At 45.7% G+C, this 17,425-nt stretch overlaps 1 protein-coding gene across 1 annotated transcript in view; it reads left to right on the top strand.

The window, feature by feature from the left end:
- Positions 1 to 17,425, top strand: part of smurf2 (SMAD specific E3 ubiquitin protein ligase 2) — a 45,042-nt gene that overhangs the window by 18,696 nt on the left and 8,921 nt on the right. Inside the window, exons 3-12 of the mRNA XM_072368358.1 lie at positions 1,164 to 1,272; positions 6,819 to 6,952; positions 9,010 to 9,075; positions 9,470 to 9,554; positions 9,765 to 9,848; positions 10,215 to 10,429; positions 12,035 to 12,119; positions 13,306 to 13,464; positions 13,554 to 13,601; positions 17,077 to 17,278. Coding sequence (XP_072224459.1) covers positions 1,164 to 1,272; positions 6,819 to 6,952; positions 9,010 to 9,075; positions 9,470 to 9,554; positions 9,765 to 9,848; positions 10,215 to 10,429; positions 12,035 to 12,119; positions 13,306 to 13,464; positions 13,554 to 13,601; positions 17,077 to 17,278 — 1,187 coding nt within the window. The remainder of the gene's footprint in view (positions 1 to 1,163; positions 1,273 to 6,818; positions 6,953 to 9,009; positions 9,076 to 9,469; positions 9,555 to 9,764; positions 9,849 to 10,214; positions 10,430 to 12,034; positions 12,120 to 13,305; positions 13,465 to 13,553; positions 13,602 to 17,076; positions 17,279 to 17,425) is intronic.

The raw sequence follows: 17,425 nt of genomic DNA, 5'->3' as shown, positions 1-17,425 counted from the left end.
TCTGGGTGTTGTGAATGTTTTTCTGTGTTTGGGTCAGGCTGTCATGGTGAATGAGCATGTAAAGGTCCTCCGCTCACCCGGGTGGTTTCTGTGGTGCCCATTCCTCCCATTCCAACGCTCAGGAGCTGAGCAAACACTCACTCCAAGAGTTGGTGGGGAATTGCAGCGAGAACGTAGACCCAAAAAAAAAAAACAGTCTTTGTTTCTGAACTCATGTTTACGTGACACAAAAAAAGTTCTGTTAGCCTGGCATAAAACTAGAGTTTTAAAATGCCTGTAATCATGTTCGTCCAACCAAAACTGTACAAAATCGAGCTTCTCAAAACCGTGCTAACGCTCAGATAATGCAACTGGGGCTCCAGTATATACAGTATAGCTCAACTAGGTTAAACTGGGCCTAGGTGTTCTGTACATATGCTAGAGTTCCATCTTTTTGCAGCTGTTTGTAAATACGGTTTCTTTTGTCAGACGGCTAAACATGGCAGAAATTGTCATTGAAAATCAGCCCTTTGCGACCTTAATTGTCTGACTTTTCAAGCGGGCACTGATTTTCTTTTGCTGTGCCTCGTGTGTTACGTGAGAAAGCGCAGAGATTGAAAGCGGGGTTGAAGTGGACCCACCGTAGGACGCACCCCTGAGGGAGGCGTCTGCCTCCTGTGTGCTTCCACACATCAGGTTGGTATCGCAGAACTCGTCGCTCTGAGCGACTCCACTGATTCCGCGAGGCCAGTTTGATGCGTGTGAGGACACAGTGATGCGGGGCTGAGTCGCTTCTGTTTGGCACGTGTGAATTATGAGGAGGAACTGCAGCGGATTAAAAAGAACATCTTTTTTTTTCGCCTTATGTAACAACTCAAGGTCACTTAAAGCACTTCAAGACTGTTGCTCTGCTCTGATAAAAATCTGTTTTTTTTAAACCACAAATATTATAATTTATAGATCTTGCATTATTAGTAAATTCTGCAGTCCCTTTTGGAGTAATTGTTTAGTCCGTGTGGTTACCAGAATGGCTGATAAAGTGATTCATTGTGTCTGCCTTTGCCCATATGAATATTTAAATTAGTTATTTTGTTTGATTAATTTACTGATAAATAAATGATCCATTGACTTTTATTACACTTGTCTTAATCTGAGTGTTGGGACACCTTATTCTGTCCCTTCAGGCCTCCCTGATCCCTTTGCCAAGGTTGTGGTGGACGGTTCGGGACAATGCCACTCTACAGACACTGTGAGGAACACGCTCGACCCCAAGTGGAACCAACACTATGATCTGTGAGTCCCGGTGCATTTTTATGACATCTCTCACATCTGTTTTCGGAGATAAAAGACAAGTCCCTCTTGGTTTATGCCTCACATTCCGTATGTCTCTCTTTATTTAACCTTGATGTGTGTCAGGCTTTGCCATTAACAGGATCTAAACAGTAACAGATGAAAACAGCTCTTGCATCTGGCCTCTCAGTATCTAGATACTCTGTAATGACATAACGGCTCAGTCTAAAAATGTTCCCCTGGAGCAACATTTAAAGTATCAGAGGAGTGGAGGGGAGGGGGGGTTTGCATCTCCAAATAGTATTTTCTTCCACTGACTGAAACACGTGCATGTCTTGTTGCACCCTGATTGCCTTTTTCCCAAAGATGGCGTGTCCTGTGAAAGTAACCTGGAAAAAGTAGCGGCGGAGCGCGTGAGTGAAAATGTGAGAGTGAAAGTTTCCAGTATGCGCCCGGTGTTTATCCAAGCCGTCATTCAGCCAACAGCGAGAGGAAGCACGTGTCTCCGTTTGTTTGGTTGCCGTGGAGACGAGACCCTCTCTCTGCACAGCCATTAAATTAGCTGCTCATGTCACATTTGACAAAAGGGAAAAAGTCACGCGCCCAAATGCACACCTTAGGGATGAGCCGGCGGAGAGGAGAGCACATACCCGCGGCTCGGTGGAACCTCTCTGCTCTAATTTGTCTCAGGAGTCTGCAGATATAGTTGACTGGAATTTATGTGAAAATGACTTGTATTTTTCTGTGCCAGTGATGCGTTTACCATCAACGCACCCTGTTTTACTGTCTGTCAGTGTTTACTCTTATGGCCGGCAGAAGGACTCTCAGGTGGTGTGTCGGAGGAGAGGGGTTTTAATTGCCTGAGAGCAGCCTAGCTAGCCGTCTGGCTGGCTCACACTTATTAAAACAGGGCCTCAAACACCTGGTGCTCTGAATGCAGCCTAGTGCATTAAAGCTGTTGGCTGTAACTCCCTTTTTTCTTTTTTCTTTTTTTTTCCATTTGTTGTATGTCCTCGTGTGAGGATGTAGAAATTCTGAGAGTGCCTGTGTGTTTGTGTGTGTGTGTGTGTGTCCAGGCCTGTGGTTTCATTGGAGCGCCGCGGCCAGCAAACTGGCCCGTGAACTGTAACCTTTCAGCATTGTTGCAGGATGTGGCCGGCATGCCAAGGATAGCAGACGCAGCCTATCTGGCCGCCTGCCTCTCACACTCATTCCTCGTGTCTCAAGTTTGTAAAGTGAATCACTAAGAACTACAGGATATGGTTGATATTAACTAAATCAAAGCAGGATAACAACTCCCATTTGTCAACTTGTAGAGGACAAGGACACGGGAGTTCTTTGTAATTAAATACTCGGGGCCATCTTTTAGTGTCTCGTAGAGCTTTCAGAGTCCTGTAAGTGTGCACTCGATCATGCCAAGTTAATTAAGAGTCCTTTGGATATAGCATTACAAAAGGATACATCTCCAGTGTTAAGTGCCTCGTCTTAGATTTTTTTTTAGAAGAATAATGATGGATTGCCCTGATATTTATACACGACTGTGTCTGTGAACAAATCAGTTTTAAAAGCTCTATCAGTTGATGTTGGGTACCATTTCATCAAAAGTGTTGGATTATAAAGCATATTCCAGTGTATATTCCATCTGTTAGCCACAGCCTGATTATTAATTCATTTGTGTTTTAACCATTATTTATTAATCATCTGTTTTTCAATCACTTAAAGGCAAATGAAGCAGTATAGTCTGTAAAATGTAACAAATGAGCTCATAAGCCCTTTTTACACTGGACAGAAAACACCTGCTAACATCTGGCTTTTGAGAACAAAGCGTTCGATCGGCATTCAGCACCAGGTCACATGACTCTGCAGCTCTGCGTGATGCTGAGTCGGGACAGCAAGCTTTTTTTTTATCTTTTACATACATATACTTACATGGACACAACCTTTTTTTCATGATTTTTTTTTAAATTTTGTTTGAAAAAAAAAAATTCCCATCCACATATCATGATTTACCAAAAAGGAAAAATCTCACAGGGAAACGCAAAACAAAGCTCCACTGAGACGTCTCACTGTACAGAGGTTCATACTTGCCTGATTAAAATCCAAACCACTCTTCCCGACAGTCCAGAGTCACTCGTGACCTCAGCTCGCCGGCTGAATAGTTCAGTGTGCACTAACTTCTCTGGCGACACAGACGGGGTGATCTTCCAACAGTTGAAACGGCTCGCTCAACAGAAAAGCCTGTTGTCCGGTCACATCTCATCCAAAACCAGAGATTTTAAATATCCTCACCCTGGCCAGAATTTTCAAGAATGTTCTCCCTCAGAAGCCAAAAACCACGTTTGCATTTGGACGATGGGCAGAAAATGCGTTGTGTTTGTCAAAGTGTTTGTATTTGTGTGTACAGGACCTATAATCCCTGTTTCCTTCCTGCCGTCTGCTTTCTGTCTATGCACACATCTCCGCCACAAACATTCAGGCCCTCTCTGCACAGCAGGGAGTTCTACACAGCTTTGCATTGTAGGGCTGTTTCACTTTAATTTGTGCTTTAAAATGTCAGTGCCGTGAAACTGTCTTCAGGGTTCTAACATGAAATTTTCAGTTTTAATTCAGCAGCAAACGACTTCTTGCAGTTATACAATATAGCAATGCATTGATGTTTTTGCAAGACAGCGGACTCTTCCTCTGCGACCCTTATTTCCTGCTTAGTTTCTGTTCCTCAGGCCTATGTGCAGTAACATGCATGCACCTCTCTTACGTCCTCTGAATAATGCGTCTCATTAGATGGCCCTAAACGGCTGTACTTGTGGAGGCTGCTTCTTGTTAAAAGGGAGTTTTTCCTCCCCACTGTCGCCTTGTGCATGCTCAGGATGGAGGATTGAATGGAAAAGAAGATTCAGTGCGGTCAGTTGGTTTCCTTGCCTAGGCCTTGTTTTTGCAAATTGGACTAACTTGGATTATAATACATTTTATCGAATTGGATAAGAATTTAATTACAATGTTTAGGACCGAATTGGATTGTAATTTAATTTAACTGTGTCTGTGCTGATATAAATAAACTGACTGAATTATACATTCTGCAGGCAAAAAGTGCCAATTGTGTCAGAGTTGGAGAGATTTATGAGCAGTTTGAAAGGCTTTGGTTTCACTTTCAGTTTTGGCTGTTTGTTTTGGTCCGAGTCGCTGCTGCACGCCTTACTTTCCGAAGGCTATATATAACTTAACTTGTTGAGCTGGGGAAGACGGGCCAAGTTTAAGTGCTGTTTGCACACAATAACCAAAAGGATGTTTACACGAAACTCAAAAAAAAAAAAAAAAAGCAAATTAGCGTGTTACCGAAGAAAACCCGACTTTTAAAATGCATGTAAACATCTTAGTCCAACTTAAGTCATGCAAAGTCAGATTTCTAGAAAACTGAGCTCTGAACATGCAGTAGAGTCTGATGATCCTTCTTTTTTTCCCACGTCTTCTATAAAAACATTAAACTGGACATGTTTATGAATTCCCAGTAAAGCTTCTTTTGTCAGACTGATAAACTCATAATTGAGAAATTATGATTGAAGATCAGCCCATTAAGGCTACGGGTCAACTCGCAGTCACTTAAAGCATTTCCAGACCGTCGCTCTGCTCCAATAAGATTCTGATCATGTGTGATGATCTCCCATAGGTAAGGTAAGAAGTGGCAGAATATCAACAGCACCGTGCTGTCAGATAAATCGGTTTTAAATCGGTTGCCCAGTTAAACGATCTCTCTTTATGTAACTGTGCTGAGTAACGTTTTGCTAACTAGCTTATTTTCTCTTCCTTTTAATCCTTCCACATTGTATACGGCTGTTTCAACATGGGTGTAGTGTATAGTTACACTACAACCGTATGTTGGCTGTAACTGCAGGGGAAAAAAGTCCAAATTAAAGGAATGTATTTAAATGGCTCATCAAACTCCTTCAATCTGCTGCGTTTTCTGTTTTATTTCTATTCTCCTAATGTCTCATGTACTTGGAGTTTTTTTGTGCCTATGACTGCATAAAAAATCTTAGCCAGACTAATGAATTTTATTACATGGAGGTTGATCCAGATGACTGGGGTTTGGTTATAATACCTCCCTCCCCGTCACGTCTGTCTGACATAGCAGCTCTCTCAGATCGCACCCCAGACAGGCATTTGGCATGGACTCAAAATGTCCAGACGTCTTACTCACAGCCCCATTGTTTCATATCCTTTTTGGTAAGCAGCATGATAATTACAGTGGGATGCAGTTCTGCGAATCGTTCAGATGATTGGTTTTAGGCCGAAGGAGGGAGCCCACCCGGGCAGATGTGCCACAACAAGTTGACACGCAGTGTTTGTGGCACACCCAGGCCCGATGCACGGGGAGAAATGGAAACGAGCGCAGCGCTGAGACAATGGAGGAGACAGACAGACAGACGGTTTGGAAAGAACTGGACTTTCCCAACACATATAAAATTGCCTCTTTGCAGCAGAATTACCTGGTTACGGTTTTACTTGCAGAGTGGCAAGCCGGTAAATCCTTTAATGTTGTTTTTTGCCAGCGTTAACAACATGGAACTGTCTGTCTGTGTTCTTCTCTTCTTCTCTACATGCCATGTGTTAAGATTTGGTAGCAGAATTACTACATTTTGGTGGTCCTCAAAGGAGGCCTCTCTGCCTTGAGATTGAGGATATGAACTCCCGTCCTGCTCAGCATTTACTATAGCTTTACCCTGTAGGTCGCGCTACCCTCGGCTGCAGTGTTCAGGTTGTCTGTTGTAAAACCGATGACATTCCCATCAGCCCTATTTGTGCTTTGTTTAGCCAAACAACAAAAGTAAGCGTGACATGACACTAAAGCACATTGATCAACATACTACCTGCATGTTAGCATTTCCCTCAAAGTGCTGCTGTGTCTCACGTCAGCCTCAAGTTCATTCATTTTGTGATGTTGTTGGAATGTTTTTGGTGTGTTTCTTTAGGCTAAAATGGCCAGCTCTCTGAAGATGGTTTTTTTATGTAAACTGAAGAAACAAAAAGTGGCTAAAGAGTCGGAAACTAGAGGTCAGCCTGATTTGAAAAAGGCCACTTTGTTGGAAAAGTTAGAAAATGTAGCAAAGTGGTTTTTGGTTTGTTGCTATGCGACGGTCGGTTAAACCTCTGTGTTATCTTTCTTCCTTACAGAGCTGTCATGCTTTACCTCAAGGGTGCTGCTGTGAATGCTATAGATGATTTAAAGGTTCACGCTTTGCTTGTGGTGCTTTGTCACATACTCGGTTGCTCAGGGGCAGATTTACACATTCGCTCGCACGCTCTGGCTGGAAAATCCCTCTGAGACGCCCCACCTTCCTCTTCCTCTTCCGCTTCCACATCTTAAGTGTGTCTTGTAATGCGTCCTTGACTGGAGGACTTTGTAGTGGCCTCTGTTGTGGGTGTGTGTCTCCCCTGTGGAGCTGGGGACATCCTGAGTGAGCTTCGCGGTACATCCCACGATCACGTTAGCCGTTAGTTTGACCCTCGTGGTATTGACTATTAAACATGCCTTCTTCTCTTTTGCTCCTCAGATACATTGGAAAATCAGACTCCATCACTATCAGTGTGTGGAATCACAAGAAGATTCATAAGAAGCAAGGGGCTGGCTTCCTGGGCTGTGTCCGCCTTCTGTCCAACGCTATCAACCGCCTTAAAGACACAGGCTGTAAGTCGCTGCTGCTGATGCTTCACTGTTCCAACAAATGCATTTTCAGTTACTGTGATTATTTTATGTTGACGCTTCTAAGCATTCTTTGGCTGTGTAGCTCTCTCTGGTTACCACTGGAAGAATTTAAACAACATTTCTGGTTCCAGTTTTCCGAAGCACCTTAACTTCTCTCCCTCCGTGTGACACTACAGGCATCATCTCTGACTTCTAGGCGTCCGTATTTGAGAACAAGTGTTGGTGCTTTTATTGCATTGCGAGAGTTGTTCCAGTTATAAAGATTTTGCCGTTTCCATGGAGACCGGAGTCAGGTTACGCTGGTTTGTATTTGATCTTCAAAGTTATCCCCATGAGCCTTGCTCGGTGGTCATCTTTCATTTGTGACATCCAGAAATCGCTGAGCGTGCGCTGATCTTTAGAATCTGTGAATGACGCGGCACGCTGTTGACTAGGGGATATGAAATCACCCGCTAATCGCTAACTGGAAAGATCTGGTGGCATGAATCTTAAGAACTGCCTTTTAAGGGTGTTTCTTGCACCCCATTTTACATCACAGGTAGCTGAACTTGGACTTTAAGGAAAGACTTCCATTGCTCTATTTGAGCTTCATCCATAACGAGCTGCCGCAGCCCTGAGTATTTTTTTTTTTTTTTTTTTTTTCTACACGCTGAGCCGCTACCTGCTCTGCGAGCCTGCAGGCTTGTTAGGGGGGGGGGGGCCGGGAACGAATCCCACCACTTTTCCTAGAAGCTCCTGACACTGTTGTTTTCCTGGAGCGACACAGGAAACCTAAAGTTTGTGCCACAGCTGTGAGTGGTTTGCTTCTGCATTTCCTTTTTTCCTCCTGGCCTCCTCCTCACCCCTTGGTTTCCCCTTCGGTCTCCTCCATGGATTTGGCAGCGCGCACGCGCTCGCACACACGTACACAAACGAAATGCCGCTGTGACTAACCTCTCTCTATCTCCGTCTGCTGATCTAGACAACCGGTCATTTCACGCAGACATACATAATTGTACAGCTATTTAAGTGTAAGCGTAGATTTGTAGTGTTTTCTCTGTTGTGGTCTTTGTCATTCTCTCTTTTTTTTTTTGTCTGCATTTACCAGCAGTTGCCATTCTGTCCCCCCCACAAGCCATTGAGAGGACACTGAGTTGCCTACAACATTTGTGTATAATTGCAGAGTGTCTTCGCTCGACTGTAACTTCGCGTATAATTGCAGAGTGTTAATGTCTCTCGTTTTTGTCTGAGTGACTGTGCAAGTATTTAAGTATTTTATGCATGCGAGTGTCCTTTTTTTTCTTTTTGCTTTTGCACGTGTGTATGCATTCTGTTCTCTCTGTGGCTGGTGACCTCCGGCCAGCCTCGCAATGCTTTGACCGTTGCCTGTTTTGGTCTTCGTTTAGTCTAGACAGACATCCTTAGCTGATCTGCATGACACCCAGACAAGAGAGAGCAGATAGTGGCATTTCTCATGTCTGCAGGCAGCTTGGACATTTTTTGCCCCCCCCTCCCTTCTGATCTCTCTCTCCCTCACTTTCAAATTCCTTAGACTTTAAGAAGTTCAGACAAAGAGTTTCCAGACTTTGGCAGAAGTTCACGTCCACGCTAAGACGGAGCGGAATAGTGCGGGCTTTGTACTGAAATTTGTCAAATGTTTGACCCCTGCATTTGAACTGAAGCCTGCTCTGTACCGATGCACAGTGAGATTTTTACAGCCCGTGGCTGTTCCACAGACCAGACCATCTGTTCCAGGGCACAGCCAAGCTGTGGTCTGCAGACAGAGGAATGAGAGACAGATAATGAGGGAGAGAGGAACTGACTCTGAGTGATGTAAATGATACAGAGCAATGGGACTCATCCAAGAAGGGGAAGAAATGGGTCCAAAGACAAGCTGGTTTACATGCATCTTTCTCACACGATAAATCTGTTCTTCTCTTTCTCTTTCCTGTTTTCTTACTCTTTCTTTCATCTCTCTTCTCATTTCCTTTCTGTGTGATTATGTCCTCCGCCACTGGACTCTCTCCACTCCAATCTTTCCGCTCTTTTCTTTAAAACAGACCAGAGACTTGACTTGAACAAGCTGAGCCCCAACGACAGTGACACGGTCAGGGGACAGATAGTAGGTAAGTACAGATGAGAGCACGTTATATAAAGGCATCGGCAGACCTTGTCATTGTCACATAGCTTGTAAAAGGCCTTCCCTGCTCTTTTTGTTCCGACATATTTATTCACAGGTCAAAAAAGGAGTGTAAAGGTGTAATGTAGTGCGTGTGTGTGTTAAAAGCACATCCTCGCAGCAGACAAGCACAAAAAAAAATCAAGAAACTGAATAAAAGGCAGTTTCATTTAACCAGACCCTCCAATGTGCCTCTGATAAAAATTTTTTTAACCCTTTTCCTGTTCCTCATAAAGATATATAGCTCTGCTTTGTGTTTTCGATAAAATATCTGTGCCCCGGCTGTGATCTGCTGTCTAGTAATACTAGTGTGTGCATCTGTCTGCCATGTGTTCCTGCAGTGAGCCTGCAGTCGAGGGACCGCATAGGCACAGGAGGTCCTGTGGTGGACTGCAGTCGGCTGTTTGACAACGATCTTCCAGATGGGTGAGTTGGGGGTCTCTGAAATCTCGTTGGTTTTTAAAGTGGTTGTTGCAAAAATCCCTGAACAACACACGCTCACTTCAACTATAAACATGAAGATATTGAAGTAAGATTCATATGAGACTGTAATTTTAGCGTGTGGTGAGACGGAGCAGCAGGTCTGCTCGGATGCTAACCGTCTCCGCTCGCGTCTGTGTGCCTTTCTGCTGCCAGGTGGGAGGAGAGGAGGACGGCGTCTGGACGCATCCAGTACTTGAACCACATCACACGCACCACGCAGTGGGAGAGGCCTACCAGGTGAGTACACTTTGCATTAAACAGCAGGGGGTGGAGCAGAATGAAAACAAACCTCACCGCTGACCTCAGTGCTCCCAAATTGGGAAACTGTGGCGCAGACCGGAGAGGGCTGAAGGAAAGGTGTCAGACAGATTGCTTCAGACAGTGAAGTTTAGTGATGTGGAAGAGCCAGACGAGTGTGGACATGGAGGCATCTGCTTGTGTTTCTTCTCACTGCTTTCTGTATTCATTGCTCAGTACTCGCCGTGCTTGTCCTCAGGTTTTTCTGTGTCTCCTGTTTTTTTTTCTCTTCTTTTCTCTCATCCATTTATTCATGGATCCATTTATTTTCTCTGTTTTTTGCCTCGCCCACTTTGCCCCTCCCAGGCCTGCGTCAGAGTACTCCAGCCCCGGCCGGCCGCTCAGCTGCATCGTGGACGAGAACACGCCCATTAGCACAAACGGCGCCACGCCCACCACGGCGTTGCCGCCTAACGAAGGCGACCAACGGGCCCAAGAAAGACGGGTCCGATCGCAGAGGCACCGCAACTACATGAGCAGGACCCACCTGCACACGCACCCGGACCTTCCTGAGGGATATGGTAAGTGGGGTGCCAGCACCACGGAGAGGACACGCCCTGAACATACACGCACCTTAAAAGTAAAAGTCAGAAAACGCTACATCCACTGAAAATAATAGATTTGATTTACTTAAAACATAGTGAAAGAAGTTGATAGATCTGTGATTGGCAACCAGGGACGTTGGACTTTGAGTTCCTCTCACAGGGCTGAAGGGTACATTTTAGATTGTGATGAATATTTTAACCTTCTTACTCTACAGTGAATGATGTCATCATTGTTATGCGGTTGTGTTGATTGCTTTCGCTTCAGCCCACCTGTCTGCCTCACACTGGGCTCAGTAACGCAGCAAATCTATGTCCTCATTCATTGCAGTCCGTCTCTGTTGGTGCTGCTCACAAGGAGCCTGAAATACTGGCTCCATTTTAGACAATCTAATTGAATTGATCTCGCTGTTGAAAGCTGGCGGCAGCCATTCACCCCCCCCTTCCCTTTTTTCTGCACACGGTCAAACAATCGGAGGCATTCATGCAATCCATCCACACAGCCCAAGGGAGTTTTGTTTATCCTCACAGTAAAATCTTCTGTAGGATTTAGGAGCCAGAGCCAGAGACGTGTATCACAGCTTTGCCTTCAGTCCGTCAGATTAGGAGGCCCCTATCTTCTCTATGCTTGTTTTTCCCCTTTTTCTTTCATACGATGACACATTGGCAGAACATTTGGCTCCAAATGTAACTTATTAGTTTATATATTTTGTTTTTGATTAACAAGCCAAACAGAAATCTGTCGGTGAGTTGCTCCAACACTGAGAGCAGACCATAATCCTTCCTTTGCACTGCAGGAGACCCGGACAGTGAAATGGAACTCTAACTCTGGGCCTTAAGGACTCTTCCTGTGCCTTGTGACCCCGCCGTGTTCGCCCCAAACCTCACGTACATGTCTTGGGTTTTTGTGTGTTGCCGTGTGTGCGTGTAAAGCAGTACGGAGCATTAATGCAAAAGGCACATGTGTCTGAAGGAAACAAATTAGTCATTTCACCAGCTTTCTAAAGCCAGTAACGTTGTGAGTTTCTCCTGTAAAAAGTTTCAGGGGCTCTGACGCGAGTCTGAGACATCATCCTGCTTGTTGAACATATAGCGTGCTCGTCGGCTGGCTGTGGGATTTGAAGGTTGCGTGTGCGTGCATGTGAGAGCAGGTGATGGACCCTAAGAGATGCCGGCGACGTGCTCTCTGGCAGGGATTTCTGTGGAAATATCTCTGTCAGGCTGTGATGAATGAGCTCACCAACAGAAAGAAAATCAGACATCCACCCCCACTCACCACCACCCCACGTCTCCCCTCTCTTCCTCTCCAATGTTCCTCACCCTGTCTCTCACCTCCTCCCTCCTCTGCCTCTTCCTGGCTGTCTTTTGGGAACTCCACTGAGTCAAGCAGTCCTTTCATCTCCATCTGTCTGATCACTCTCCTACGTAGACAGATTGAGCACACTCTGTCTACACGTGGCACTTGATTTAAACCCTTTCGTTTTGAAATATATTTCAGTGTTTTGACAGTCAGCACACTTGATGCCAAGGTTGAGAGAAGGCGTTTAACCCCTCTTTTAATGCTCTTTTTCTGCCTGCTTTCAGAGCAAAGGACGACGCAGCAAGGCCAAGTTTACTTTCTTCACACTCAGACAGGTGTCAGCACGTGGCACGACCCCAGGGTACCCAGGTATATCCTCCAGAAAGAGCTGTATTTGTATCATATTCCTACTCTGTTTTTACTCCTTATTCCTAAAAATGAATGCATTAAATAAACGAGAGCTTTTTCACATGGTTTTTACGTAAAAGATGGACGTAGCCACCGTCATGTTGCATCTTGGTTCGACCACCATCGACACAGTGAAAAACACGAGACCGAACCTTGAAAACACTGCAAACATTTAACTTTTAGCTTTTTTATCAATAAGAGAAATGTATCATTGCCTTCTCATTATGTTGAAGGGAGGCAACAGGAGAGTAAGTAGCACCTGTTGGTTTACTCCCTCTGAGGGCAGGGATGGAGGTGCTCGCTTTCGCAGCTCTGCAGCTCGCCTTTCAGGCCGAGCAATGGCTTGGTTGTGCTTTTTAATATTTGAACGTGCGACAGTACCCCCAAACTACCGTACTCTGGCAAATATTTTATAACTTAGCCCATAAAACGGAATGAAAAAACTGGAAGTTTGAGTCTGGAAATCCACGGAATTCTAAAATGGAAAAATGTGCTCGAATCCTATATTAAACGAACTTCACAGCCTTTCCGACTTTACTGGCTCTACCCGTAGACTGTGTCATGGCGGGCTAATTCCAGGTCCCCTTGTTGCTCGCTGGTAAAGCTGCAGCTGATTATGAGTCTCATAAGATGTGAGAAGAGTCATATCACGGGGCTCCGAGTGCAATTCGGCCTTCTAGCACAAGCCCTGCGTTAGATCTATCTACACATGCTTTGCAAAAGCGGGTCTCATTGCACTCGCTTAATGAAACTTGACAGATCCCTTCTTCCCAGCACTCATAGTATATGAGATGGAGGACATTTTAGATAGAGGCTGATGGTAATGTCACAACTTAGCAGCAGCCTCGCAAGCCTGCAGAATTTCTGAAGCTCTTTGGCTCCATGGAGTTGAGCTGAAAATGGTTGCAGGGCAGTAGTAAATAATTTAGATGGAGAGAAGAGAAAAATAGAATAAAAACGGTTTCTCAGACATCTCAGAATGTTGCTGTCCAGTTAGTCAGCGCTTTGGTATGTTCTCGAACTGCAGTTTGATGTGTGAGCCTTGTCCATCTTTCCCACTGTCCCACCCTGCTCTGCCTCTGTTTTTCCATATATTCTTACATACTAACGCTTTATTGTGTGCGTGTCTTTCTCTGTTGTTCCTCAGAGATCTGAGTAATGTGAACTGTGAGGAACTAGGTCCTCTACCACCAGGGTGGGAGATACGGAACACTGCCACAGGGAGGGTTTACTTTGTCGACCACAACAACCGAACCACGCAGTTCACCGACCCGCGCCTCTCAGCTAACCTGCATTTAGTCTTAAAGTAAGAACCACGGCTCACTGAAAACGGAAAAATTAAACCGTGGAATTGCTTGTTTGGGTATAAAACCATGACCTGTTTTGTGTCTGCAGTCCAAGCCCCAATGGTTCTCGAGGAGGCATCGAAAGTCAAAATGTCAGGTAAGGTTTGGGCTTTGTGCCAACACTGCGCTCCACACACAGACTGGAACACACACAGTTGGACATCATTCATACACTCGGTTACTTTGCCTCCCCCTCAGTCAATGTTTTACACTGGGATACTGTGCCAAAGTGTGTTGACCACCTGTAGAGGTTCAACGCTCAGCGTAGTCCTGAGCAAGTGTCTGCAAGAACACACACACACACAGAAATGCATACATGGTTCACTCCCCCACATCCTTTCTTTCCACACAACAATTCAAACATTCCACGGCCCTGCAGAGGTTTTAATCATGAAGGCGCTTTAGCACACAATCGGTCACAAAGCTGTCTTTGGCCAGACATCACATAGCAGAGTGGAAACCAAGGCTGGCGTGTCTGTGGCTTCGGAGCGTCTTACGTCCAGGAAACCGAGCATAAATTCAATGCCCAAGTCCGTGAATGAACTGTTCCGCGTGTGTGCGCGCGTCTCCACGTGTGCGCGTTCGTGTGTGTTGCTCCGCGCTTCTCTGCTTGGCACAAGCCTGCGTGCGCGGATGCACATGCTCAGAGTTTCTTCTCCCCGTGCAGCTGTTCAAATACATACTGTGCAGCAATAGCAGTAGAATTACCCATAGGTCCTTGCTCCACGAAGGTGAAGACGTGTATGGGTGTCTTGGTGGGCCTCCCCCCCGCCTGACCTCATTCCTTCTCGGCGCAGAGAGAGACGGAATGCATCGACGCGCGGATCGGGTTTCTTTCTTTCCTGTGCTGATGGATCAAAGAACATGTTTTGGATTTCTTTTTCTTTTTTTTCCTCTCCGAACAGACTCTCAAAGGTGCAGCTTTGAACGCCATATTTGTTTTTATTTGGCGCCGATGTGTGAAAATCGCACGGAAAAACGTCATTTCGATATTGCATGCGCTGTGATGAGATGATCTTTTTTGAATCGTGTTTTGAAGGAAGCATTTAGCCTTTGCTGTATCAGAGTCAGATTAAGGGCCTTAGCCTGAGATTTTGGAAATCTTCATATGGTTTAGTTTAATTGAATTTTTATTAACCGTGTAATATATGATGTATTGCCTTTTCAGTTTAGTGTCTGTCCTAGCTTTGGAGTGACAAAAGTCTGGAAAATAAATCAGACCTCATGGATCTCTGTCAAGACATCTGCCTTTTATCAGGTCAGGGATTTCAGACATTTTCATCCCTTCTGTGCTGTCGTACCACAGAAGGTAACTGATCATGTCCGCTTCAAAGACCTGGCAGGGGGGTCCCCTCTCTGTACAGTCGCATAAGAAAAATAACTGCAGCCATAGATGTCACATTTGTCAGAAACGCTGCTTTCACTGCTACCTCTCTTCTCTGTTGTGAGCGCCTTCAGGTAACATGCACCAGACTTGTGGTCATCAGTAAGCCGTTGGAAAGAGAACAGAGAGCTGTGGGGCCTGCAACTATGAGAGAGACAGAGCGGCAACTTTTGATTTATGGGCAAAAGTGCAGGGAGGGATGCTCCGTGCCTCCTCTCCTCTTCCTTCCCTCCCGCCCTCTGAGCTGTCTGCCGTGTTTGGGTGCTGTCAGGAGGGTGCCCTTCCTGCCCTTCCTCTCCCTCTCGCGCCTTCCCTCTTACTGAGTCTAGTCTGCAGGAAATAAAAGGGATTCATGCGGAGGTCTCGGGCGTCCTATGGGGCCCTGTGGCTTTCTGGGATAGCAGGAAGTGATTGAAAAGCCAAATTGAATTCTGCTGCACAGACACCAGAAACCAAACTGAGTCACTTTACTAAAGAGGTGGTCATTGTGGTGAGGGAGAATGCGGGCTGTTGGGAGCAGACTTTAATGTAACAACCTTAAGCTAAATGAACTCAAACTGTTCGTCATGAAGTGAGCTGATAGCTGGATTTTTTCTCCATTGAGAGAGAAAAACTCCTGGATTGGATGTAACTTCCTGATAAAAGTTCAACAATGATCATTCGAACCTGAGCAGCACTTTGAGTTTTACATCCTACACTTCCACCACCTCCTCTTCTCAGCTCTGCAGTGTGGTGTTTATGACCCCGCTCTGGGGTGAGCATGCCTGCTACCCCCCCACTGAAGTGCAAAAGGCCACTGTGGAAATAATCCTTTAGTGCCGGCCCCATAAAGGCTCTTTGATTGTGTGTGTTTGTGTGTTGTGTGCCTGCTCCAAACTGTCCCAGCGTGTGCTGCCTTCTTCCTAAACCCGATTCAAAAGACGCTAAACGCTCCTACAAAAAAAAAATCTCAAATAAAAAGTGTTCCCTCACCTTTCTTATCCAAGCTTTTGAATTCATCACTCATTCATTTTCCATTACTGCTTCGTCCTCTTCGGGTCGCGGGCGATGGGGAGCTGGAGCCTCGCTCAGCCTTTCCCAGCTGCCTTTGTTCAGAGGCAGTTCGCCCTGCACAGGTCTGTCACAGAGCCGCTCCTACGGCCAATTTAGAATCACTAATTAGTCTAACGGGGACGTTTTTGGACGGCGGGAGGGGTCCGGTGCACCAGGAGAGAACACACACATGCACACGCAGGGAGCCTCACATAGAAACGTTTACAAGAGGAGGGACCTTTCCGAGAATCATCTGCAACTACACTCACCAGTATATTGCAGACTTGCAAATCGCCAATTTGCCCTTTAGCGTACCCCGTTATATCCTCTATTTTATTCCAAATGAGGCCAAAATTTCCAAAATGCACACGATGATGTGCTGAGAAACACTTTAAATGATCGAGACCATTAAGTAAGCAGAAGCTTGCTTCATGAGGTAATGAATTAAGTGAGACGTCTACCCACTTTGACTTTTTTTGTCTTTGAGTTTTTATTTTTGTTTACTTTTGCCCCCTGCAGGCCGATGGACAGAACGCATGGTCATGCTTAATTTTGACCTTACGTTATACGCACACGTTTGGACTCTAACCGGTGTGCCTGTTAGAGGTGGCCTTGCTGAGTCTATATTAGCTCAAGTGCACATAAGTCACAAGCATGTATAAGAGAAAAGAAAAACGTAGTTGTTTTAGTTCTGCCATGCTTGGTAGACCATCAGGTCCTTGCCAGGAGCAGAGAAGCAGGGAGAATGATGTTGCTGCGGCGGTGGGTGAATGAAGGAGATGTCTTATCTTCAGTTATCCCACCTCCACCTCCAGTATGTCTGTCTGTGAGCGGCTGAGGCAGCTGTTTGACTTGATGTGCTTCCCAGATGACCTCAGAGTGTTTACTCTTCGTTCCCTGCTCGCAGCAAAGGAAAGAGAAAAGAACTCTAGACTCGAGAGCTGTGTTTTGAGGTCTTGGCTTTCCTCTTGTTATTTTTGCAGTAGCGCTAGTTTACTTTTGGCCTCGCGAGTGATTTTGTTTGTTGACAATATTGGCACAACCGAGACTCAACATGTTTGTCATCTGTCCCCCTCTGTGCCTCTCTGTCTCTCTGCCCCGGCTCGCTTCTCTTTCCTCTGCTGTGGCCGCTCTCTTTCGCTCTCATGCTCTCCAGTCGTCAGAACCAGATGAAGGATCAGGCCCAGCAGGCTCTGGTGTCCCCCGCTCAGCTCCCAGAGGAGGCAGAGTGCCTCACGGTGCCCAAGTACAAGAGGGACCTTGTTCAGAAGCTCAAGATCCTCCGTCAAGAACTGTCCCAGCAGCAGCCTCAGGCTGGCCACTGTCGCATTGAGGTGTCCCGTGAGGAGATCTTTGAGGTGAGAATGGAAAGCTTTGATTGTGGTCACATGGTCCTGCCATCTCAACCCTACAGCGGATACCCACTGCACTCAAAAGCTGGTACATAACTTACCCCAGAGGGAAATTCAGTTGTCACAGCTAGAGCATGTGTGAAACCACCTGAT

Source organism: Leuresthes tenuis, unplaced genomic scaffold (genome assembly GCF_036924035.1).
Source record: "Leuresthes tenuis unplaced genomic scaffold, fLeuTen1.0.hap1 SCAF_17, whole genome shotgun sequence".
Classification (NCBI taxonomy): Eukaryota; Metazoa; Chordata; class Actinopteri; order Atheriniformes; family Atherinopsidae; genus Leuresthes; species Leuresthes tenuis.
Note: the sequence above shows the minus strand (reverse complement) of the source record. Positions and strands in the feature narration are given on the sequence as shown.